General features: G+C 53.4%; 1 protein-coding gene across 6 annotated transcripts in view; it reads right to left on the minus strand.

The window, feature by feature from the left end:
• Positions 1-11,771: 11,771 nt before the first annotated feature.
• ZBTB7C (zinc finger and BTB domain containing 7C) overlaps positions 11,772-26,144 on the minus strand; it is a 314,920-nt gene continuing 300,547 nt past the window's right edge. For all 6 annotated transcript variants that reach the window (XM_032470491.1, XM_032470488.1, XM_032470490.1 and 3 more), the window contains 2 exons: positions 24,805-26,031; positions 11,772-14,722 (listed from right to left, as the gene is read on the minus strand). In XM_032470491.1, the coding sequence (XP_032326382.1) occupies positions 14,068-14,722; positions 24,805-26,015 (1,866 nt within the window). In that variant the 5' untranslated portion in view covers positions 26,016-26,031 and the 3' untranslated portion in view covers positions 11,772-14,067. The remainder of the gene's footprint in view (positions 14,723-24,804; positions 26,032-26,144) is intronic.

The raw sequence follows: 26,144 nt of genomic DNA on the forward strand, positions 1-26,144 counted from the left end.
CAAGTCAACATCTTATATGAAAAATAACAGAAATCAATTTGAGATTCTGAACAGTTTTCTTTCTGAGAAAACTTTTACTTCTTGTAGACTTTAGGCTAAGAGAAATCCATATTAATTCCCTGAAGCAGTCAGTTTGGCTTCAGTCATTGTGAGCGCTGGTCTTTTTTCCATTAGCTCACACCCCCAGGGTGTAGCCCTTTGGGATTTCAACCGAAGCCTGGGGTCTTTACCAAGACCCTTCCTCTTAAGTGGCTTCCAAACTCCCCCAAATTCTTGCTGCCTCAGTTGTTTTCTGATACTTCCAAGCAGTTTTGTTTTTTAAAAATATTTTTCAAATCTTTTGAATGATCTCAGTGGAAGTGTTGGTCCTAGTTGGCCATTAGTGGAAGTGGGATCTTCTCCCCATTATATATGAGTGATCCCAAATGAGGCAAAGGCTGGGGACATACAAAGGCAAAACTTCCATGCAATTCTACATAAGGAAAGAGCCTTGCTGAATTCTTGCTGGAAAGCAAGTCATGATTTATGTGTTCTCAGTTGTTCACATGTATACACCAACTCAGCAAGCTGACTGGCGGTTCTGTTTCCCATCACTTAGGAGTGACTGGATCACATTGCTGTACTTTATCTCTGTCCCTGGCCTCTGCCACCACGTCTACATTTTTTGCCTGATCCTTCTCTTCTGGACTAACCCTCAGGTGGTCTGGAAGGGCACACAGGATTGCACTGCGGGATGCAGTCTCTCCCACCTCCCAGCTTCCATGAGGGCTGGTCCGAGAGCATCACAGAGAAGCTCGGAAAACCGTGACTGGGACTGATTTAAAAACACTGGTAACACGGACTTTCTGATCACCAGTGTGATACAGGTCTGTGTCTTTTATATAGAGTAATATATGTGGTTTGTGAGCATGCTTTTACTGCTAAGAATTCTGTTTACGGACCTGGTGGGAGAGTGGTCCGGAGAGATCCATCTGCGCCTCCCTGGCCCTCTCATTGCCCTGCTGCACGTCTCTGCTGCTCCGTCTCCATGGCACCCTGGGGGCTGCTGGGAAGTTGGCCTCTGCTCATAAATTAAAGTATAGCATCGACTCTAGTCATGGAAATTTAATTTATCTTCAGACAAATCTTGGAAGTAGATACACATGTCTACTTAGGCTCTTTCCCATGTCACTTCAAAGACACTTTTCATCACACTCCATCCCACCTCGATTTCCCCTTTTCCCCACCTCTCCACAGCAGGGAGTTGGCGGGTAGAGAGAGGACGGTCGTCCCACAGAAAAACCAACTGTCTAGGATCTGGACATTCCTGGCTAGGTCCTAGTCTGTATACAGATGTCAATTGGCACATCTACAGACAGGCAACCTATCCATCATAAAGGATAAAGTGAAAAATGGAGTGTGAACAGAGAGAAAGTCCAAGAACTTGTTCTGTGTGTTCTATTAAAGCAACACTCATGACGAGGGAAGCTTTTTACAGAGATAAGTGCATATGCAGCTCTGAGCCGCAGTAGGGCTAACAGGCGGGTGTGTGTAGCTGCCTGCACGTCTCCACACCTGCCTGTTTGTACGAGAAAAGACTAATCAGCAAATGTTCCTACACAGCAAAGACAACAGTGGAAGCAATTCTGTGTGTTGTTTGGTAATTTGACTGGATCGACATCGCAGCGCGTTACTTTGGTCCCTGAATGGAGTCATTCTCAATCATATTTACATCACACAGCCTTGGACTGTGCACATCCTGTATATTGGGGCAACTTCAATCCTGGAAAGAGTGGGGATGGCCCTTGATTGGGAAACTGGGCCCTTTCCAAATGCTCCTTGGAACAGAAGCGTGGACTGTTGCAGCGTGAGAGTGGAAGGAAACCTTGGGGAGCATTTCATCCACTCGCTCATTTTCCAGATGGTAAAACACAGATTTAGAGAACTGAGGTAACTTTCAAGGTTGCAGAGAGAATCAGCGGCAGAGGAAGGCTTGGAAACCAGCCTCCTAATTTCTGGTAACCCCATCAGGCTATCCTTAGCAGTGGTAAAATGGGATTGAAATTAGTAAATGATTAAGGAAAGTTTCAGAAATCCTCAGATCATAAATAAGTGACTTTGAAATACAAAACTGTAAACCAATGGTTGGACCCGGTTATTGGCATCAGAAGCCAGGGTGATATTTCTTCCTCATATGGATGGATGAGAGTAGCAGAATGTGACCATTGCTCTCAGGCCAAGCAGAATGACTGCAGTGAACCTCTGATACTTCTCGGTTATGCAGAAGCTTAGGGGGCCTCGCAGACGAGGCTGGGGACCTGTGCTGTAGGATGCTCCTGCCTGGGACTTTGCATCTGGAGACAGTGGTGCCCAGATAAGGCAGTATTTACAGAGTGGCAACTTCTCGGGCTGGTGCTAATGTTTTGCCTCTTTTGTTTCCTCCCTGTTTTCTGAGGCTGGCTTTCTAACTTCCTGCCAGTCCTCTGAGCTACAATACCCTTTATTTATTTATTTTAATTGGAGCCACTGGTGATTGAACCCAGGACCTCGTGCATGATAAGCACACACTCTACCAGTGAGCTATACCCACTCCCTCTACAATATCCTTTAAACAAATCCCCTTTCTGCTTCACTGTTGGGAGGCTATAGTTAAATTTCACCAGGGGCAATAGCCTTGCTCCAGGGAAGGGAACTTTGAAGGTCAGAATGTCTCCATGTCCAGCTAATCACCCAGGGGAGCCTATAGAAGCTTGTGTGAGGCACAAGCAACCCTTCTGTCGTCTCCTCCATCCATGGAGTGACCAGTGCTGGGACTCAGGCTGCCCACACAATTGAAAAGACCCACCTTCAGGCAGGGGAATATTTAGTGCAGCTCCAAGTGGCATGTGGGAGGGCTGCAAGCCAGCCTCCTCTCTGTACTTTTCATGCAGACTCAGGCTGGTTTATGGGGATACCACAGGTGTTGTAGGAAATCAGCCAGGGTGACCCCTTCTCCATCAGGGGACATTGTAGAGTTGGAGGTCCCAACTGGGGAGAGAGCAAGTTAGCATTTGGACAAATCCTCACTCCAAGGACACTGTTCACCTGCAGTGCGACCTTGTCATTCTCCCACATCCTTCCTCTCTGCTGCCTCCCAGCAGAGCAGAAACAGTTGCTAACAGGCACGAGAGGACATAGTGCAAAGAGTGGAATGAGGCTGTGATGGACTAAAAGCTTATGTCCCTCCAATCCCAACTCAGATGCTGAAACCCTACTCAGCATGTGATGGTGTGATGGTATTGGGGAGGGGGATCGTTAGGAGGTGGTTAGGATGAGATGTGGTTATGAGGGTGGAGCCCCCATGAATGGGATCAGCGCCCTTAGAAGAGTCCTAAGTGAGCTTGCTTCCCCTCTCCTCTCTGTCACGTGAAGACACAGTGAAGAGACAGCTATCTGCAACCCAGAAGAGAGCCTTCACCAGAACCCAAGCATCCTGGCATCTTGATATCTAACTTTCCAGCCTCCAGAGCCATGGGAAACACATTTCTGTTGTCTTTGAGCCCCTCAGTCTGTGGTATCTTGTTACAGCAGTTGAAATGGACTGAGAGAGTCCCCATCCTGTCCCCACTGCAGGAGGCTGAGCTGTGTGAAGGGGCTGTAGGAAGGGGAGGTTGTGATGGGTAAGACATGGAAGCTTGGATGTTGGGGTGGGCTGGACTGTTCAGATAACTGAAAATGAGACTGTTCTTATACCTGAATGTGACCAGAAAATGCCTGGGATCTTCTCAAAATGTGGAGTCAGAGAAGGGAGATCCAGCAAAGTGGGGGTGAAGGAAGTGGTGGGGAAAGGAAGCCCTCCCTGCTGGCTCCCCGCTGTGTCTGGCTCTTTCAATAAAATGCAGGCAACGTCACGTGAAGCCAAAATGCACAGGCATTGGGAGTTCAAGATTTGCAAATATTAGCTATATAAAAATAGATAAAAACCAAATATCTTCTGTATAGCACAGGGAACTATATTCAATATCTTGTAATAAACTTTAATGAAAAAGAATATGAAAATGAATAAATGTATATATATATATGTATGACTGGGACTTTATGCTGTACATAGAAACTGACACATTGTAACTAACTATACTTTAATAATAATAATAATAATGAAAGAACCACATAGAAAAAAATGCACAGGCAGTCTCAGGGCCCTGTCCCCTGCCAGACTTCCACACCCTGTGCCCTACCTTTACAGAACTTATGGAACCATCACAGCTGGGGCCCCCACCTCAATCTTTCCCTAACTCCTGTAGGACCTGGCTGACAGTACAAATAGAGGGCCACATGCCAGGGGTCTGAATATTTAAATGTAGAAGTCAAGCTAACAAGCTGTTAAATGAACTATGTTGTACCCTCCTACCCTGACGAGTCTTCCTTCATCAGGACCCAGGAAGCCAGGTCCCAGTTAGAGCCTCAGATTCTTCGGGATGCTGGTGGGGCAGAGCCACGCCTCTCTTCCCACCCCCCGCTCTGGCCCGCGTGGTTGGAGGTCTGGCATGTGAACTCCCCACTCTACACATTTAAGCGCCGTCCATCTTCCTCGACAAACAGCCACCTCCCCCTCTACCTCAGCTTAGGGGAGGGACTCCAGCAGCAGCCAACCCTCAGAAAGACGGACCTGGGGAGAGGTCCACGCAGGTGCTGGGAGCAGGCTGGAAGCTGTTTGGCCAGGGAATTAAGGGGTCCCAGGTGCCTTCTGCATGAACTATCTAGAAGGGGCATAGGTTGGTGGAGGGCAACCCCCATCAGCTCCTTGGATTCTGTGCCCCAGGGAGACCCCTTTTTAACCAGGGCAGTTGCCTGGTTTCTAGGCCAAAGGGCAGTACGGATGACCCCTCCTACCTGTCCAAGCCTAACCCGTCAGCAGCCGATCCTGAAATCACAACTCCTTTCCTGGCATGGGGCTCGGGCGCAGCATCCCCCGCTGGCCTCCCTCCCCCACAGCGGGGTGTGGGGTGAGAACACGGCTCTTCTGAGTTGCTGCCTAGGCATTTCGTAGCACGACAACCCTGCTCACACCCAGAGTCTGGGCATTTAGATAAGGACCTCAATTTAGGATCCCCGCCAAATTTCCCGCTTCGCTTTTCCTGGGGTTAGAGTCAAGGTTGTGAAAAGTTAGTGACCTCTGCCCTAACCACCTTCTAAATACTGAGTGCTGGCTGCCCTGCTTTCTGTGTCCTGCTTGCTCATGACCCAGGATGGAGGACTGCCCTTCCCTCTTGCTCATTCCCCTCAACTCCCTGTTTCTGGGATTTGTAAGTAATAAATCTTGTGACTTTACTTCCTTTGTGTAGGTGTTTTAAAACTGCGCCTTCAATCAAAATGACCCCAGGGTTCTCACTTCCCCGAAGTGGAAGCTGGGATGCTGAGGGAGCTCCCTGCCGCCCCCGTGTGGGTGGCTTTTGCCTCCTCATTCATCTGCATATTCTTAGATGTACCAGCTGGGGTCGAGGTCGGGGGCCCAACATAGTGCGCTAGACGCTGTCAGCCCCAGAGTGGTCCTGCTTGTGCCCTGGGAGCCAAGAGAGGCTAGGCTGCGATCGGGCAGCATCTGGACAGGAGCCCCAGCCACATGTCATCACGGGTCTGCAGTTGAGTGGGTCTCCCTGGGTGTCTTCCAACAGATCTGCATGTCAGGCAGACTCTGAGAAATGACCAGCTCGTCATTCTGACTTACAGAGGATGTCCTAGTCACTTCCTTCTCCCAGCTTTCCCACAGGAACCAGTAACTGATTAACTGTCTTTATCTGATTGCCCAGAACGACAACTCAGATCATCACTGGGATAAGTAATGTGTGCATCTCTGCTCCTCCCCAACCTCCTCCCCACCCCTCTTCCTTCCTTCCTTCTCCCTTCCCTCCCTCCTTCCTTCCTTTTCCATTTGGAGAATAAAAGAAAAGCAAAAAGAAACAGGTAAGGAAAGATAAATAAGCACAATTATGTTAAATGTTATTGGATCACAGAAGAAGGAAGGCGGGAAACCAACCTTGATGGAGCGCACCTGCTCAGTGGCAGGTGAGGCTGGTGCTCCCCACGCCCCCTCTGGCCCCACCAGAGCCCTTCAAGTAGAGGTTATCACTTCCTTTCTATGAACCAAGAAACAAAGCTGAGCAAGGATGCTTAGCAACACCCCCTCCCCTCGACAGAGGTCCGGGCCTAAGTGCAGACTGGGAGTCTTCTGAATCCTTTCTGGACACCAGGAGCTCCCTCTGGAGGAGGAGGCAAGGTAGTGAGCCCCGCACCCCCCGGGGTGTCCGTACAGGCCCGTTTGGCTGTGTTCTTTCTTGCTGTGCACCGCTCTCTCCCCCAAAGGCCCACCTAGGTGGGGACGGCCCAGCTACCGGAAAATGAAAAAGTGCTTTTGCATTGCAGAGTGTGGCTCCTCTAGGAGTGATGCTGAAATGGCCAAATAAAAACCCATTTTCACTAAAACACACATCCGGGCTCTGCTGTGTGGGTTAAATTAGGGAAACCTATTTCGAGGAGGGAGGCTCAGCCTGGAGGAGGCGTCTCAGTGAAACAGCAGAGAAGTGCAGGTTAAAGTTCCACGTCCCTGGGTATAATGAGAAAGCCGAGATGGTGCTATCTGCTGCAGGGGAGTAGGGGGATGAAGACACGCCTTGCAGATGAAGCTTCCTGCTTGGGAAGGCAGCTCTGGGAGGGTGTCACTGGGAGTGATGTTAACCAGAGCTCTAGGGGGCTGAAGTGTAGGGACAAACTGCCAGTATGAGCTCTGTGTAAGCAGACTTCTGCTCCTGGTGGTCCTTGCTTTTTTCTGGGCTTCAGCTTCTAAGGGACAGTCGGGTGCAGCGGCCAGTTCTAGCCCTGCCTCCGGTAGCCTTGTCTCCAATGTTTTGCCACTTTGAGCTTTGGGTCCCTCCTCTGCAAAATACTGCGCGGATATGTGACATGTGTCGAGGCCACCCAACATTACTGAAACCCTTCCTCCGTTTGGTGAATTCGCATCATGAATCCTTCCTCCTCCAGGTGGAAGCCAGCTGCTTACTTCTCCAGTGAGGCCCGCAGTGAGGCCGAGGCACGGGGCCTGCGCCCTTCCCATCGCACGTACCAGCACTAGAGTGACCGGAAGAGGGCCAGACATGGCAATCTGTCTTCTGGGGAGGATGGGGGTGGAGAGTGAGCCATGGGGCAGAGTCCCAGGGTCCTAGGCCTGGTGTTAACGGGGTGAGCTGTGGGGTCTGTTCCTGTCACAGTAGCAGCAATTAAAGCTCTGCTGGAGCCATCGGCTACAGTGGGGCTTGGGGTTGTTTCTGGATGCCTAGCTTACAGGTCATGGACTTTGTGCAAACTAGAAAAGAGGGGAGAAAAGGGAGGGTCTGATTGCAAGACTATCTGTCCAAATCAGCCACCCTTGTGTGCTACCTTCTAGACACTTTACTGCCATCTGCTGGGAAATTGCTATGATATCAAATCTAGTACATGTTAGAATATCCAAACTTTAGTCTAGGGTGTGAATGGCGCCCCTTCAAATGCAGTGTTGTGCAGTGTGCAACCTGCACGACTGAGCTTGGTGGCCCTGCCAGGTTGACTCTTTGGCCCTTGAGGAGATTTTATTAAGGACTTAATTTCCTTTAATAATTGCCCTTTCTGCTTAAGCTACCTGGTGTTTGATGAGGAAGCACAACTGATAGTCAGGCTGGAGCCAGCTGACTGACGGAAGTTAGCCTTCAAGGGGTGTGAAGACTTACCTTACTCAGAGCATTTGTGAGTAATTTATTCATTTTTAGAGGAACACGGGAATGGGGTCTGATTCACATCATCTTCCTTCCTTATTCCAGAAACCTGTTTGTTTATTCTTTCTGGTTGTCAGGGTCAGAGTTCATGGTCAAATAGAGGAAACACAAGGATGGAAATGAGAGTGTGTGGTGTAAATATTCCAGCGGGGAAACTTGTGGGGAAAATGGCTTTACTGGGTCTCGTTCATGCACAGCCATATCTCCCATTGTTACAAGGAGGGATGACATCAGCCTGCGTATCATCTGTCTGATGACCGTGTGTGTGTGCGCGTGCGTGCATGTCTGGCTGTAGATAAAGTGATCGCTTTTGAGGCTTTCCAGTATTGTCCAGGTTTGAGATGTCTTGTCCTTATTTTTCAGACCATTTCCAGACCCATAGTTTTTGGTTAGGCCATGTGGGGCTGCCTCTCCAGGACGCAGCCTCCCCCACGCCCAGGGTGTGGCAAGGAGGGAAAAATGAGCAGGACCTCTGCAGGGAATTCTTTCCCCATCAATTGCTGGAAATGTTTGACTCAGTCCTGCGGGCTTCAAACCTGAATGGAGAGAAAAGGCTGTTGGGTTGCTTCCCGCACCTTCTTCCCCTCCGGTGCCCGAAGCAGGGAGGGGAGAAAAGGGAGGGTCTGATTGCAGGACTATCTGTCCAAATCAGCCACCCTTGTGTGCTACCTGGGGCCTGACATCACTTTGCTGGGGCCTTTCTTGAGCGAGGAGCAGGGGCTGCAGAGGCCGGGAGAGGGAGCCTGTGAGTCGTGTTTCACGGTGGTGGCTCCTATCAGGGTTTGGAGAGTGGGAGGCAGGGAGTGGAGGGGGTGCCCACATTCTGGAAGGCAGCGGAGGGGGAAGGGGCAGCAGGAGAAAGAGAGAGGGGGCACTAAGGGGCTGGTGGGGTTGGGACCACTAGACACAAACATCCTTGATTCTAGAATTTATCCTGGGTCCCTGGGGGGCCTCTGACCCTCTGTGTGACTTCTCCGCTCTGGCTGAGTGACAGATGAGGGGAACTGGCCCAGGAGGCCTCCCTGTCCTGCTCTCTCGCTTTCTCTTAAGAAGCCCTAACCACGCCGGGCTCTCAGAAGGGAAAGAGCCTGCAAGCGGAACACCCGGTTGTGTCTGTTTCTGGAACTGCTTGGAGGAGCCTCAGGCAGGAAGAGCTGGCGAGGTCCCAGAAGAGGAGGATGGGGTCTGGGAAGAGGTGGGCGGGACGTGACACGGATCCCGGCAGCCCTGCCAGTGAGGACCTTTGCTCCCATCGGGAAGGGCAGGCCCTGGGCTCAGATGGAGGCCTGAGATGAGAGACGGTCTTGCTTCCTGTTCTCCTGTCACATATCCAGGGGCTCAAAATAAGTCACAGCCTTTTCTACACAGAGTCCTGTTTCTCTGACCCCAAGTAGGTCACTGTGTGGGGAGCTGGGGTGTGGCAGGCAGCCATGAGCCACCAAGTTGAGTTTCGTGAATCTGTCCCAATGCATCTTTTGCACTTGTCACCCGCTCTGCCCGGCACAGTCCCTCCTCCACAGTCGGAGGAGGATGTGTATTCTGTTTTTCACAAATCAGATGGAAGTGACCCAAGGGTTGGGCCATCTAGAAAGTTCTCCATTCATGAAGGAAATCTCCTTATTCTTTAAAAAAAATTTTATTTATTTATTATTTTATTTTTGGGGGGGAGAAGAAATTAGCCTTTTATTAATTAATTAAGTTCTTAATGGAGGTACCAGGGACTGAACCCAGGACCTTGTGCCTGCTGGACACGTGCTCTACCACTGAGCTGTACCCTCCCCCCAGGAATCTCCTCATTCTTGAAAGAGAAGTTAAACCCCTCCAATGACAGAGAGCTCACTCCCATGCAAGGGACCTCATTCTTCTTTTCAACAACTCTAGATGTTAAGAACTTATTATCCAGCTGCTCCTGGAATCTCTCTCCTATTGGTTTGAGTTGGCCAAATTTTTGGTAAGATCCTTCATCTACCTGACAGACCTTTTGAAGTTCCAAGGCCTGTTCTAATGTATTACTTAAGCCTTCTTCTCTAGGCTTCTTTTCATTTGTTTCCCTTGGGGGGCGGGTAGAGTTATGTTTACTTATTTATTTGTTTTAACGGAAGTACTAGGGATTGAACCCAGGACCTGCACATGCTAAGCACAGCCTCTCCCACTGAGCTATGCCCTGCCTCCCTGCACCTGCTTTGGCCTGTCCTCAATGGCCTCATCCTTCCTTCCCCACTTCTACTGCAGGTCTCTTTGCTGTCAGCGCCCCAACTCCCTTAGCACATTGGGGTCTCCCTTAGCACATTCCATGCGGAGCAGGTCATACCCTGCGTGGCCCCATGGAATACCGGGGCCAGCGGAGGCTTCACTCACATGAGGTGCTCAGGAGCCCCCAGAGGTCGGGGCCCCATGGGCCCAGGTCCCTACCTCTTCCCCATGGTCACCTCTGGCCCCCAGAATGAGGACTCAGTTACCTTAGGAGGCCCAAGCTGAGCGGACTCTTGATGAGAAGCTGGCCTCAGTCCTCACGGCGGGCCACGCTCACCCCCAGGCCCCCCACCAGCCATGAGCCTGGGCCTCTCAAAGCTGCAGGGGCGCCGAGGGACACTGTGACTTTCCCAGAAGATAACGGGGGAAAAGGCAGGTGATGCTCAAGATGATTTTTATATTAAGACAAACGTACACATGTTATGTAACAATGTAGAAGCATCAATTTCAAAGCCATAATGTGAGACTTCAGAGGAGTTTCACACTATGGGGAAGCTGCTTCAGGCTGCTTCTTTAGAATTCAGTTTCCAGTCTCCCGACTGGCCGGCCCCCTCTGCTGAGGGTGTTTGGACAGAAAACTTGGAGAGGCTCTGGGTTTCTGAGTTTCTTGGAGAAACTTAATCTCCTTTGCTATTAAAGTGAGGCCGCTGAGGACCAAGGTAAGAGAATCAGTTAGCCTGCGGAGCTTGGAGTTTGGATTTGAAACCCAAATCTGTTCTTTTCCCAGAAATGCTGCACTGGGTTTCTAAGAGTGCTCCTGGTGGCAAGGCAGGGCATCTGAACACAGAAATCTGTGTTAGGGGATTTGGGTTAGCCCTTGGTTATACAGAAAACTTCAGTTCAAAGACCAATTTTATTCAAAGAGTCAGTGCTCTGGGTCCTGAGCAGAGTTGATCCTGTTCAATGACAGCAGGAAGTTTCCTTTCCTCCTTCATGGCCCATCACTACCCGTCCAGGAAAGAGGTGAACAAGGAAGAGAAGTCCAGCTCCAGGGAATGAAAGGAAGAAGGCGGAGATGCACAGGGAACTATATTCAGTATGTTGTAGTAACTTACGGTGAAAAAGAATATGAAAACGAATATATGTATGTTCCCATATGACTGAAGCTCTGTGCTGTACACCAGAAACGGACGCAACCTTGTAAACTGACTCTACTTCAATAAAAAAATATATATATATTTAAAAAAAGAACCTTATACTCAAAAAAAAAAAAAAAAAAAACCAAAAAACAAGGCAGAGATGGCAGCCAGGCTGGTGAGAGGCTGTCCGGGACTCCATGTCCAGATAGGGGAGGACTGATGTGTTGAAACAGCCAGCAACCCTTCAGCTCTCCCTTGCTCATACACCACCAGCTGCACCTGCACATGTGAACACACACACACACACACACACACACACACCCCTCTTGCGCTCAGGGTCACAGATGCCCAGAAGCTTATGATCAAGCAGAGACTCACAAATTAAAAATGTAGAGGACCATGAAAGATCTGAGTTCTGGCCTCCCCACCAAGTGACCAGCCACTGACACTTGCAGTGAGAACGGGAAGGGGGATCAGCCTTAACCGGGAAGCTGAGTAAGTGTGGCTTCCTTCTGACATTATTAAATAAGGGTCAAAGGTTTGTGTTTTCTACAAAGGCGTCTGACATTTTTATAAGTTTGTGACACCCAACTGTCAAAATCTTAAGCCACGAATGTCTGCAGACTGTCTTGGTGCCATCACCTCTCACAGAAGTGCAACTCTCAATGTAGCGTAATCAAGTCAATTAATACTGTTTAATAAATAAGCCAGAAAATTAGCTGAGAGTTCTTCTCGGCGGGATGCGGCGTGCGACCAAAGTTATGGAAGATTGTCCCTTGAATCACTAAGGCAAACTTTGTTGAGTGTCATTTTACATAAAGCAATCACATAAAAAAAGACTTATAAATAGAAAAAATTCCCAAGTTCTCCCACAGACAGACAGGGAAATCGAAACATCCGAAAAAAAAAAAAAAAAAGGAAATAAAACAAAACACAACCACCCCTATCCCCATGACCCATTTGCTTCAAGTTCTTGATCATACAGTACTCGACATCTTTGGATATTTTACAATATACAACTCCAAACTGCAGCCAAGAGAAAACAAAAAGAACTAACCAGTCGTCTGAAAAATTGAGTTTATAAGAAGTCATTACCTTTACAAAATAAAAACCGAAAGCCCCAACACCACTGGATTCTAATTTGTTCGTTTTTCCTTGTTTTCTTTTGAAGTTTGGGTCAGCCCCACTCCCTTGGTGACGGGGAGGGGGCCACAGGTATGTTGGCTGGTGGGTCCCAGAAGCGAGTGTCAGAGATGGAGACGGGGAGCTGGAGAGGCTGCTGCCCGGGCGGATGATGTCTGAGGACAGGAGGGTGCCAGCAGCAGTGCCCTCGGGCTGAGATGGCAGCTGGCGGTGTATGGAGTCAGGGGTCTCTTTGGGGGGAGCTGGGACAGTGACGGAGTCTGTGGTCTTCTCTGGCCTTTTTGTTGTTTGTGTTTGCTTGGGGAGAAGCCAAGGCCGTAGGAAGAGCCCAAGTCCCTTGTGCCCACAGCTCCTGGGCTGGGGACACCAGCCCCGGGCCATCCGTGCGGAGGAACGCTCCTCCCTTCTGGGCCACTGAGATACAAAAGCAAATTCAGCAAGAAAAGGGAGGGAAAGGCAGGAAAAGGGAGAGAAGATCAGGAAGGCACTGGGCCAGCAGAGCTATCTTTTTCTCAGGACCTGCTACAAACTGGAGAGCCGGGGAGAGGCTGTGGACAGACCTCGCTCACAGAGCCCTCCAACTCATGCTGAGCCGAGGCTCTGACTCCCCACACCAGGCACCCGGATCCCTCCCCAGGGGAGCAGGGAGGGGTTGAGGGGCTGTTCAAACACAGCGAAGCCAAAGCCCCGAGAAGCCCACAACTGAAAAGCGAACATCCACCTGGGTAACTGGGTGTTTTGTCTGTTTCCAGGAATCAGGTGGAGGGAGGCAGTTGCCAGGAGTTAAGAGGTGGCCCCCCTCCCTTCTACGCTGGCCCCAGGAGTCCTGAAAGACTCCTTAAGGCATTGCAGGGAGCACGTGGAGCGGGGCTGGGGGGGATGCTAAGTGGCCGTCCCCAGATGCGCACAGTGGCGCAGCGAGGAGGGTAGGATTTGCAGTTCCCCAAAGCTGCCTGGGGGCTGTGGACAAGCCGCATCCCAACCCTCTCCCTCTGCCACCCCTGCCTAGTGTGGCCACATTCCTCACCTGTGGATGTGACAAAACGAAGCACAGTAAGACGTGACACCCGGGATGTTAGGAATGCAAAGCTCCTACTCTCTCAAGGCCTCTCTCTGGAGGGATGGGTGTGTGTGTGTGTGTGTGTGTGTGTGTGTGTGTGTGTGTGTGGATCGGGGGAGGGGAGCGAGGCAATGAAATTAGCAGCCCCCTTTCACAGCAGGGTGACACTGGGGTACGGAGGGCTGATCTGTCAGAGATCACATGACAGTGAGGAGAAAGTAGGCCTGGACTCCAGGAGCCTCGGGCCTCATTCCTGACTCCAGGAGGCCTCCCTGCCAACAGGGCATTTCCCCCCAGGATCCCAGGGCTTCTGGAGACTGGAAAAGTGGTCCATCAGAGCAGTGTCAGCAGGGACTCCACCGCAGAGCGGCAGGGCTCACAGGGTGTGTTCCTCAGGACCCTACCTTCATCCCTGCTCCACCCGGTCTGCCTCTGGCCAAGCCACCACCCTCCATCTACCCCACACAGCTCCGAAGTGCTCCTGGGCACCCAGCTGGGGGCCTCGGCTGTGGCACTGGCCCCTGCGAACTTCTATGAGAACAGAGAGGCAGCCAGGGAGAGGCCAGGCCTGTTGGGAGAAGCCTATCTCAGACACCAGCAGAGGGGAGGCAGCTGCCTCAGGAGGCCCAGAAAATTCCATGGCTGCTGGATTGTTTCCTTTTTCTTTTGTGATTCTGAAATAAAAAGTTCAGACCCATCGGATGGGGCAGGTGGGCCTGGGAGGAGAAAGGGGGACAGGGAATCAGGACCGGGGTTGACAAGGACCAGCCTAGTTGTTGGCTTCAGACATGGAGGCCACGTGGTTGAGGCCGGCCAGCCCGGGGAGGCCGGCCAGGCCCGTGGCCCAGGGGTCGGGCAGCGGGAAGTAGGGCCGCGCGGCGGCCACGTTCTCGGCCAGCGCGAAGGCCAAGAGGCCCCCCGCGTCCCTCTCGGCCTCGAGCTGCGCGCGCCCGAACAGCTTCATCTGCGTCTCCTCGAACTGCCGCTCCAGCTCCTGCAGGCTCAGCGCGCCCTTGGGCGCCGCCAGGAAGTGCTTGGCGGGGCTGGGGCCCGGGAGGCACACGGCCGCCCCGCCCAGGTGGCCGCCCACCTCGCCCAGCGCCGGCGGCATCACCGCGAAGGCCGCCTTGTCGGGGGCCGGGCCACCGGGCCCGAAGAGCAGGCTGGCGGCCCTCCAGGCGGCCGGCTTGCGGCCGCGCCGGGGCCGGGCCATGCGGCAGCTCTGGCGCTTGATGTGCCGGTGCAGGTGGTCGGAGCGCGTGAAGCTCTTGTAGCAGAACTCGCACTGGTAGGGCCGCACGCCCGTGTGGATGCGCATGTGGTTCTTGAGGTCGTAGTTGTGCACGAACTTGGCGTTGCAGTGGATGCACAGGTAGGGCCGTTCCCCCGTGTGCTTCCTCATGTGGATCTTCAGCTTGTCCTGCCTGCAACGCAGAGTCTGAGTCAGTTCCTGCCCGGAACCCCAGGGCGCACTCCTAACTCTCTGCTCCCCTTCCTCCAGAACCCTCTAAGGCTCCCTACTACCATGGTGTCAATCCCAGGAATGGGACCCCAGCTAGGACTTACCTTCAACTACTGTGCCACCCCAAACAGGTGTGGCTTCTCACTTGGATTAGAGAGTGGAGCAGGAGCTGGGTCCTGGAAAGCCACAGTCACCCCAGAACTCCTTTTACACATAAGCTCAGAGTAATGAAGCGCCCACTCGGTCAGGGCCTGTCTCACTGGAAATAGACTTGCGGGGGACACATGCCCCTGAAAGTCGGCGGTCTTCCATGTCCTCCAGTGGGGCACCCACTTCTGGTACTGGATTGTACCTTCATCTCATGTCTGCTTTCTTCGGGGTTCACCTCGTGCTTTTGCTTGGAGGTCCTGGTCCCATTCCAGCCCCTGGGCTGTTGAGATCTGTCTGTCCTCAGCACTAATCTGGGAGGCTACAGGGACCGGGCACACCTTGTTCAAGCCTCCTGCGCTGGGGTTTCCTTTCCCCAGCCCTGGGCTCTCTTCTTTGTCTGCAGACAATTCCAGGGTTTACAAAAGAGCCAGGTGCAACAAGAATGCAGCCTAATCGAGGGCAGAGCTTTTCAGGGTTTAAGCGGTATTATCAGAGGCAAAGTATGATGTAGGGGTGTGGCTCCCAGCAGGGGGCGGTGGGAGCCCCTGCTCCAGCTGCAGACCCACCGCTAACGTGCTGGGTGACCTTAGCAGAGTTACTTAACCTCTCTGCACAGACCTGAACCTAGGACTAGATATTAATTCCTGTTGTTCAGGGCTGATGGTGAGAATTTGGGTTTGTGTTGAGCTAGGTTGGGCACACCTCCTGGTGGTCTTGAGAGGAAAACTGACACCACAGGGTTGTTTTCGTAAACACCGAACACTGCCTAAACCCGCTAAAGGAACCTTTCAGCCTCCACTCTGAGAGAGTCAGTTGTGCTTCAAGAACTTTCAGGATCCTTCTGCAGGCTTCCTTGACTAGACCCAGTAGGCCAGAAAGCTGTGTCCAGCCTCCCACCTCCTCCCTGCAGGTGTGGCTTGGGTGGAGCGTCTGCCTGTAATTTTTGGCTGGGGTTTGAGGTTGGAGCAGATGTGGATCGCAGGCATCCGCCCTAAAATGGCCAGATTTAAACCACACTCAACCCCAGGACAGCAGGAGCGGGTCTTGGTCGCGTGGTGTCTCCTGGCCGCTAGAGGGCTCACTGGCTCTCATTTTCCAACTAGCTCCCCAGGGGCAGGCCAGGAGAGAAAAGGACATTCATGTGAATGCTGGCAGGGTGCAGGGAGAAGGACCAGAGAGGGCAGATCCGCCCCTCCCGCCTGTGCTCACTGGAAGGCTGGAGGGCACTGGGAGGTGGGGGTGGAGAGTGGGGTGGGCAGGGAGGAGACAGGGAATGCTGCTGGTGTCCTCCACACACCAGACCCTCCCCTCTCCCACATCTCCGTGTCCCTGCCCTTCCCACAACCCACCAGCTGCCCCCAGGCTGCACGGGACCCTGCTGTGACATCGCATGCTCCTTTTCCCCACCAGCATGATGCTCTTATGGTATCTGTAACCCACATTTCACGCAGGTGATTGGATCTGTGAGCAGGAAGGGGCCTTAGGGAGCATCCAGGCCAGTGGATCTCATACGTGTTGACCGTTATCAGAACCACTATCAGGGTTTGATGAAAGATACTGGGCTCCACTCCCAGACAGCCTGAGTCAGTAGGTCTGTGGGGAAGAGAGCCGGGAATTTGCATTTTGGACAAGTTGTCAGGTGCTGCTGCTGCCGCTAGCCCAAGAACCACAGGCCTAGGTGCATCCTTCACCTGGCTAGTGGGCAAACTGAGGCCCAGGGAGGGGAACTCAAAGTCGCCCAGAGGGCAATGGCAGAGCCGGGCCGAGAACAGCCCGGTCGTCTTTCCTCACCACCACACTGTGACCTGTGTAAAAACGTCGGGGTGGGGCTTTAACTACGTCATCGCATTTAATCCTCACCACAACCTTAGAAGGTTGATTTTTCAAAAATCACTATTACACACATGGAATAGAATTGATCCTGAGGGTCACCCTCAAATAATGGAGAGAGTGCAAATGGTAAAGCTTCCAGGGTCGAGGGGCTCCTTTAAATATGCACTGCTGCTCCCAAGCTTTTCATTAGGGCATCTAAAATAAAGCACGCTTCAGTGGCGATTGACCCAAGTGTGCAAGAGGGGATGAGAAGGTGCTTATAACTTCCTCTTATTGAGCAGCTGCTATGGGCAGGGGAATACACCATTTCAGTGACCCTGGAAGGTCATTATTCACAGGCAAGTTATAGTGCAGGAGAGGGGCCCCATGCCGGGTGTGGGAGCCTCCGCTCCAGCTGCAGACCTCACCTCCCCACTAACTTGCTGGGTGACCTTTAGGCAAGTTACTCAACCTCTCTGTGCGGAGTTGAACCTAGGACTAGACATCAATTCCTATTTTCCAGGGCTGATGAGAGAATCTGGGTCGGCACGAGCTTGGTTCAACAGACCTGGAATGATTTCCTCACTTGGACGGAAGAAGAGCTAGGGGCTCAGAGACATCAAGCTGCTTTCCCAAAGGTTACCAGCTAGTGAGAGGCAGGGGGTCCTGGAGGGCTATCTGGGCGTGGTTTGTTTGCCCGCTGTTCCAAGGACTTTCATGCTGGGTGCTCCCAGCCTGACGCCTATGGGAGCTGCCTCCTAAAATCCAGCTTGAACAATCAAAACAGGGCATCGGCAGCCAGCCTGCTGTCTCTGGGGCCAGGAGACGGGCCAGGTTGTGGGAGCAGCTTAGCCCGGGCAGGAACCGCTGTCCCCAGTAGAGACTTCATGGGAGCGGGGCTGGGGGTGGGGGGTGGACAAAGCTCGTAAGTTAGTTCTGCAAAAACATTTAGAGAGCATCTCGTCTACCAGAAGCACGTTAACACGTCCTAATTCATAGCCTGAGTCGGCGGGCCGGGTAACCTGCCTCATTTGCAGCGCGCTTCCCGGGACCTTGAAAATACTGATCTGATCCAGCACATTCCCGGGGAGGCAATGACTTTCTAAGGTTGGACAGCCTCCTTATTTCTGTAATGACCTTCTCTGTGGCTACAACGCGCGTGTGCACTGGCCGAGCTGCGCCCGGGCTTGGGCACACTCCAAGACCTGGACCAGGTCCTGGGCTGCCCTGGGCTTCAGTTTCCTGACCTTGGAGTCAGGAAAGGGAGGCTGGACCATTTCAGCCTTTGGTGTTCTGAGAGTGTTTGCATCTGGGTAATGGGCTAATAGTGAATCTCTTTCTGGCCAAGGTCAGTTTCATATGCTATGGCTCTTCTACCCTTGCTTCTTTAAGCATGAATAAATTTGGAATGTTCCAGACTCTCAGGACCTGTGCTCTCATTCCCACTGCTTCAGGACTAGGGATCCAGTGATCCCCATTAAAATCTTCAGAGGCCCTCCCTGTCCCATGGCCTATGGACTAACCCACCCCTTAGCATGGTTTTCAAGTCTCCTTATAAGCTCATCCTTTCCACCTATAAGACGAGTAAGTTCTGGGAACCCCGGGTGACTATAGTTAACAACAGTGTATTGTGTACTTGAAAGTTGCTAAGACAGTAGATCTTAAATGTTCTCATCACACACACACACACACACACACACACACACACACACGGTAATTAAGTGAGGTGATGGGCATGTTAACTAACCTGATGGCAGTAATCATTTCACCATATGTATGCATATCTGATCACCGCCATTGTACACCTTAAACTTACACAATGTTCTGAGGCAAATATATCTCAGTAAAGCTGGAGGTAAATAGTCACCCCATCTCCTTTGCCAGTCCCCGTCCCTCCTCATAGTGCTGCACCCACACATGACAGGGGCACGCTGTTCCCCTAGCAGGCCATGCTCTGATCAGCTTTGCATCTTAGAACTTCTGTCAGCATGAGCTGGACTGCCAGCCCCTGGTGCAGAGACTGCCATATTATGGGATGGATGCTGGTAAACTCTGGCTCCTTCCCCTCCTGTGTGTATCTTGTTTGTGGACACCATTCTCCATCCTTAGATTCCCACCAGATGTCCAAGCCTAGATGCCAGAGTGTGTGCCCCTTCCTTCCCAGCCCTGAGCCCCTCATCCCAGCCCTCCTCTTCCCTGCACCCATGTCCTTCATCTCTGCCTTTACTCTTACAAACTGCCCTGCCTGAAATGTCTACTGCTCCCTATCTCCCTGATCCTTCAAGGTCAAACTCAAGGGCAGTCCTTCCTAAACCCTTCCCTCTCCACCCAGGTCTCCTCCTTTGATCTGCCCTTCCAGAGCACCTGAACACTGCACCCCAAGGCAGGTCACCCGAGGGACAAGGAGGGAGCAACAGAGGACAGTGTGTCAGCATCGTCTTCTCCTGCCCTGCCATGGCCCCACGTGCCAGCAGTGCCCTCCCAGCAAGTCCTGGCCTCGGGGGTCCGGTCTCCCTGTCTGCACCATCTGTGGCCCAGGCCGGACCGCACAGGTGCTGCTGGCAGATGGAAACACTTGTTCAGAGGCCGCCTTTGCTGCCTTTATTTTCTGTGCATGTTATCCCCAGGGCAGGGCCACCAGGAGAGACATTTCCCCTAGTTGCCCCTCCTGCCTACTGAGCCGCCACCCTGTCCCTGGCTCCTGGGGCTTGTTAGGAGCCTTGCCAGCAAGATGATGTAGGAGGCAGCAAATTCATGGAGAAGGAGCACTGGCCCCTGGCAGATGCCAGAAAGGAACCCAGGCTCAGGGACCTTCCCGTCAGGACTAATTGTGAGCACAGGTCAGGGCCTTGCTGGGCACCTGGCAGTTCCACCTTATCTCATTGCAGCCTGTGAAGTCGGCATTCCCATCATTCTCGTGAGGAAGTGGAGGCAAAGAGAGGTGCAATGATGTGTCCAGAGCTTTCCTGATACTGGGCGATACGTGGAGCGAATTTACGGAGCACATGCTTCAACCCCCTGCTCTCTCCACCCCATTCAGCATGTGGCCCACGTGGTACCAGAACCTGCTTGGATAAGAAGCTGTCAGATGCTTTAATATTCTGCTCGGTGCCCACCACTGAGTGTACAGTGGGTGCTCACTGCCAAGACCTGCTGGTTCGGGGCCACTTACCAGAAATCCCCAACCCAAATCTGACACTCTCTCTCTCTCTCTCTCTCTCTCTCTCTCTCTCTCTCTCTCTCTCCCTCTCTCTCTCTCTCTCTCTCTCTCCCTATCCCCCTGCCATCACATCCCTCTACCCTGATCCCTCTACCCTGCACCGGGGGCCCAGCCCAGGTCACGTGCACCTGAGCTTTGATCGGCATTCCCCCTTCCACCTTGGAGAGCTCATGGTCAGGAGAGACAGTCGTCATGATCTCATTCCCCTGAGTGAAAGGAAAGGGCCTGGGGTCCTGGGCCTCCATGGAGGTTCCCAGAGAGGATAACGCTTTCCCAGCACCATCCACCCAGACTTCTTGGTAACCTGATGGTCTGAGACAAATTCTCTCCCTGCTGCCCCTGCTAATAACATTACATTATCTTAATAAGGTCCCCAGAGCTGCCAGGAGTGGGAGGACTAAGAAGAAAATATAGAAAAGAAAAGGGAAAAAAAGCAGTGGCCAGGCTCCTGGCCTTGTTTGGGAAGCAGACAGCTGCCAGCGGGTACAGAGCAATCAGCATTTGGCTTGCACTGGGGGCAGAGGTTGGCAGCTAAAAGTTATAGCCTTTATGGGAAGTTGGTAGGGGGATTCAGTGGAAACTGGGAACATCGTGGCTCATCAGAGACTGACTTCTCAGGGTACAGAGGTTGCCCATCCTTTTCCCAGGGCCTTTGTCTCGGGGGCTGGTCTATTCTTAAGGTTTGCAGTTTCTCGCCTTCATTGCATGGCCCACCAGGTGTGGCTGGGGCATTTGGAAAAGCTCGGCTGCAGATGGGATGCAGGGGGCATGGGATGCAGGTGGTCCTGGAGGAAGACTGCCCAGCCATGTTCTCGAGGGGCTCCCCTGACAGGCTGCCTGCACTTAAGGACTAATGTGGCAGGACAGGAGCAATTGAGAGTGTTCTGAGGGCCTCACAGACCCGAGGCCAGGCCCAGTCAGCAGTGATGATGGCTGAGGTTGGGGTAACAAGGGTGGGGGGTGCCTGTGATGTGGGCGGGCCGGGAAAAGACCCACGAAGTACAGTAGCATCCTGCATGCAGAGAGGACAAATACCTTCTTGTCTTCCCTGGCCCACATGCTCCCTGTTCTTCACGGCCCATCCTCAGGGCACCTCTGGTGGAACCCAAAGTTTGCCTGACCTGTGGCCCGGACTTCCAGACTTTCTGGGAATGGAAGCAAAGGACTCCTGATGAGGAGAGTCTGGGGGAGTCTTGGTCAAGACTGCCTTTTCCCTAAGTCCTAGAGCTGTTTCTCTCTCCCCCTGAACCACAAGACTGGTTTCAGCAGGAGCTGGCTCTCAGCAGCCAGCACAGGCCCCTGGTGACCTTGGCCCAGGCTGGGGGAGTGTATACATAGACTCAGTCATGGGTGGAGGGACTCGGAGTCAAAGTGATCACGGGGTGACCAGAGCTAGGAGGGGAAAGCATGCAGCCAGTGATACACAGTCTGGTTGAAGCCTCTGAGGGGCCCCAGGGGTGTCCCATATCTGGAACAAATCAGTGGAGGGACAACTGGTGGGAGTGGCTGAAATCTAGAGCTGACTCGGAGGTGAGGCTCCTGATACTTAGGACAGACAACAGATGGTGGGGGGACCTCAGTCCCTTCTTGGAGACCCACAGAATGAAAGCCGCAGGTGGGGCCTTAGGGGCAGGAGGAGCTCTGTTGGAAGGACCTCCCCTAGGCCCCTCCACCATGTTGTAGCTGCTCAAGTCATGAGGAATGATGCTCCCACGGAGTGTGGGCATGCTAGGAGTTGCCATCTGAGGCCATAACTCAGAGCCTGGGTCAAAGGGCCATCTGGCAGGGGGAGGGGAGGGTGCACCAATGTCGCCCAGGAGGGAGGGGAGGTGGGTTGAACATCAAGAGAGGAGAGGAAGCTTGGCCAGAGAGCTGAGGCTCAGCTGCGATTAAGCAAAGACCCAGGCTCCAGAAAGGGAAATAGTGTCCAAGAAGAGGACATGAGGATGCTCCAGTCCCAGGCCTTGGCTTTGCCTCGCAAGGGAGTCTGGGAATTCTGAGTCAAAGAGGCAGCAGCTGCTGCTCTAAGTGGCTTCTTCAGCCTCCAGCTGGGAAACGAAGGCGGTGTGATGGGTGGAGGCTGCAAGTAGTCAACCACAAAGGAGGTCCCCGGGACACACTGCTCGCTGCTCAGGGACTTGGCTACAGAGAGAATCATGGGCACCCCCGATCTGGACGGGCCAGGGCTGAGGCTCCCTGAAGACTGAAAAGAATCCCGTAGGGCAGCTCTGGGGAGGGGGCAGAAGGGAAGCAAGGAACCAGCGATGTTGAAGGATGTGATGGGGAGGGGCGTTGGGGAGCGTTCAGCTCGGACAGCCACAGTGAGAAATAAAACCCCCATGTGAGGAGGCCCAGGAAATCTCCTCCAACCTCCCTCCACTCCGGTATCTCTGCTTCTGGGAGTTGGGAGTGGACTCAAGAGCTTTTCTGTTCTTTCCTGGTGGGAACCAAGTGAGGGGAGTTGCTGATGGAGGTGGGAATGCAGCTGCTTCAGTGGGGATGGGCCTGGGGGCCCAAACGGCTGCCTGTTGCTCTGCTGAGCAGGACAAAACCGAAGGGAGGGCCGGGCACAGGGCTGGATGGCCAGAACCGCCCCACGGCTGATCAGGCCTGGAGGGGTGGGGAGAGGCCGGCAAGGGGGCCGCCCTGAGTGATCAGCAGGAATGTGCCTGGAGGGAGGGTTCTGGAATGTGACCCTTCTCTACAACACAGCATCCAGGCCGAAACCAGGAGGCCCATGCTGAGGAGGTTCTGGGGTCAAGAGGGTGAGTAGTCTCACCATCTTGACTGACCAAGTTTTAAACTTTCCCTAGGGAAGGCAGGAGCACAGACTGGCGTGGCCTTTAGCGAAAGCTGAGTGTGGGAAAGGCCCCGAGGGAAGTGGGGGAGGGAAGGGAGATGGGGACTTGGGGGTGGGGGCCAGGCAGGCCCACTGTGCAGTGGCCTTGAGATGCAACTCATTCCACTGAAGCTGCAGACCTGGGTCTCCCCTGCAGGGAGCGGTGTCCCCAGTGCCAGCCTCTGCACAGGGGACAAGCAAGGGAAGTGGACCCTGGATAGCAGGAGTCTGGATCTGGCTTTTCTGGATCTGGCCCGTGAAAAGCATCCACGTCTTGAAGTCATTCCCCGGGGGCTGGACTTGGCACAAGCTGCAGAGAGGGCCTGGCTCCAGATGCATGGACTGGACTTGAATTTGGACCAGGCTCTGGTTTATCTTCCTCCTGCTATCCCTGTGCTTTGGTCAAGCCTTTACATGTGTTCTGTGGCTCTAAGGTGAATTCAAGGTAAAGGACACCCAAGAGGAGGTGAATCTCGGGGACTCTGGGTCAAGCTGCTCTGCGGTGATCAGAAGAACAGAGCACATGAGGTCAGCACTGCTGGGGCACGCCCTGGGGAGGAGGGGCCCTGTTTCTCTGCACCTGCAAATTCTCCCTTTACTGTCAGCACAGAGCATCTGGGAGAGATTCTGCTTGGGGTGTCCTTCACAGAAGCAGCTGCGAGGGGAGCCAAGGCCACCTTGGAAACAACCAGTGATGTCCTTTGAAGCAGTCACTGGAGGAGCCTGCAGAGCTGTTTGCACAATGCCATTGTCATCTGAACACATCCCTTTACCGTCTCTGGCAACCTCAAGTAGAGTTTTCAAGCCACCAAAGGTGAGTCTCCTTACTTAACAAGACACGTCTTGCTTTCTCCCCAAAAGCATTGCCCTGATTTGATAATCAAACTGATTCAAAAAACTTCACTCCATCCTCAAATATCAAAGCTCTGGGCCCACTGAGGAAAATCAAAGAACAAGCCCCCAGCAATTCCCAGAATAAATTGCCAAGAGGATGTGCGGTGACAGCAGCAGGAACCAAGTATGGGTTTCTCATGGCACGTGCCTTGAAGGGGACAGCGGCAGTGTGGGCAAAGGACCTGGTCTAGGAAGTCACAGTCCCAGGGCAGGTATCCACCAGGCTCTGTCCACATCCGACACACTGAAATGACCAAGCCCTGATGCAGGGCCACTCACCAGGACCTGCCCCCACTGTGGACAAGGCTGGGAAGGCCAGCCTCACACCACGGACCACAAACGGCACCAATGGACCACATTTGCCCCAGGTGAGGCCCATCAAACCTAATGGACAAGTTGGGCCCCGCATCCTCCCACCAATCAGCCTTGACCACAAAAGTGGCTGTGCAGAGAACGTATATAACCCATGTGTGTGGAATGGGATGGAGTCCAGGAAAGATGAAAGCCTTATAATGTACTGATTTCAAATTTCAACTTTATAACAGCATAAAGTTAACCCTCTTTCTAACATGGACAGTCAAGGCGGAGAACACAAAAGGAGGCCCATCCTTTAGGTCTGACCTGAAAGAGGACTGAAAGGGCCACCAGGGGCCTCTAGGGTCCCCTGTTGCAGGTGTCACTGTCACACATGAACTGGGGCTCAAGTCCCAGCTCTGCTATTATCCAGCTGGGCTTATGAGTGGCTGGCTAGCTACTGGGAGATGGATCGCCTATCTGTGGACAAAGACCCTGGCCCCTGCCTGTCTTCTCACTCGGGACAGACCCTGGCATGCTGACTGAGTTCCAAATAAAATAAAGGGGGCTGCCCTCCAAACTGGATTGACGGTGGGTACCAAGGCCCCTCACTCCTGCCTTCACCAGAACCACTCTGCGCTTATCGATTTTACATCTTGGCCTCCTTCTACCTGGTATGGTGTATTAGAAAATATTTGAAAATGGCTGCACCAGGAATGCTGAGCACCCCTTCTGGCAATGAGCTTTCGAGGAGCCAGGGCTGCCCCTGACCTGGGTCTCTCTGTGTCCCCGGGGCCCCGGCCCTCCGCCCCCCGCAGGCCCCACCCCAGCGCACCTGGTGAAGCGGACCTCACAGATGTTGCACATGTATGGCTTCTCCCCGGTGTGCGTCCTCATGTGCCGCGGCAGCTTCCCGGCCCCCATGATGACTTTGTGGCAGATGGGGCACTGCTGAGAGGCCTTGGGCTTCAGCTTGCGCTCCTCCACCAGCGGCCAGGGCGGGAAGAGCCCCCCCAGGTGGGCGGCACTCAGGAAGCTGAGATAGGCACCATAGTCGTTCTCTGCCTTGATGGGCCCCAGCGGCCCCCCGGGAAGGTCCGGGAACACGTCCTTGAAGAAGTCGTTCGGGAAGGGAGGCGGTGGGGGCGGGGGAAGCTCCTCCTTCTCCTCCTCCTTGATCTTGCGGTTCTTGATGACCAGGTCCAGGGGCCCGTTGTCCACGGGCTGCTCGGGCAGCTGGGTGAAGGCACCGAAGTCCCCTGGCCAGAGGTGTGGAAAGAAGTCTGGGGCGAAGGGAGATAAGGAGGGTCCCCTGTCGGGGATGTTGGCTTTGGGGTACAGGTTCTCCCTCAGCAAAGATTCGATGGAGAAGTCCCGGATCACGCCCAGATGGCCGGGGCTGCCGGCCTGGAAGGAATCAGGGAAGTCCCTGGGTGTGTCTGAGTAGGCCTTCTCCGAAAGGTGGTCTGTCTTGGAAGGGCTTTGGTGGCAATTGATGTCCTGGGGGTCAGGCAAGTTTTCTTGATCTGCGAAATCCTCCGTGTCGTCGTCCTCCTCTTCCTCCTCTTCCTCCTCCTCCTCCTCTTCATCCTCCTCGTCATCGTCATCTTCATCATCGTCGTCGTCCTCCTTGTCATCCTCCTCCCCCCCATCCCCCCCGGGCTCCATGATCTCCAGGCACACGTTCACGATGCACTGGATCTCCAGCATCCTGGCGGCATTGAGGATGTGCTTGACATTGGAAGCGGTGATGGTGAGCGTGGAGGTGTAGGCGAACTCCAGGATGGCGGCCAGAGCCTCAGGCTGGACAAAGTCAATCTCGTAGACGTAGGGCTGGCTGGCTAAGGTGCCGGCCGTGAAGAGCTTCTTGAAGTACTTGCTGCAGGCAGCTAGGACGGAGCGGTGGGTGCGGTACTCCTGCTCCTGCACCACCAGGAGCACGTCGCAGAGCAGCCCGTCATGCCGCTGCTCGTTCAGGCTGCACAGGACCTCGCTGCTGTGGTTGGGGAAGGGAATGCCGATCAGCTCGTCAATGCCATTGGCCATGTTCTCAGCCAGAGCCCTGCGGGGACATGCAGAGGGAGACCGGGTTAGAGGACACAGCCCCAGGAGGGCTACCAGCTCTGGGACTCTCCAGGGCGTGCTTGTCTACCCCACCCCTGCCTTTGCTTGGGG

This window comes from Camelus ferus, chromosome 30 (assembly GCF_009834535.1).
Source record: "Camelus ferus isolate YT-003-E chromosome 30, BCGSAC_Cfer_1.0, whole genome shotgun sequence".
Classification (NCBI taxonomy): domain Eukaryota; kingdom Metazoa; phylum Chordata; class Mammalia; order Artiodactyla; family Camelidae; genus Camelus; species Camelus ferus.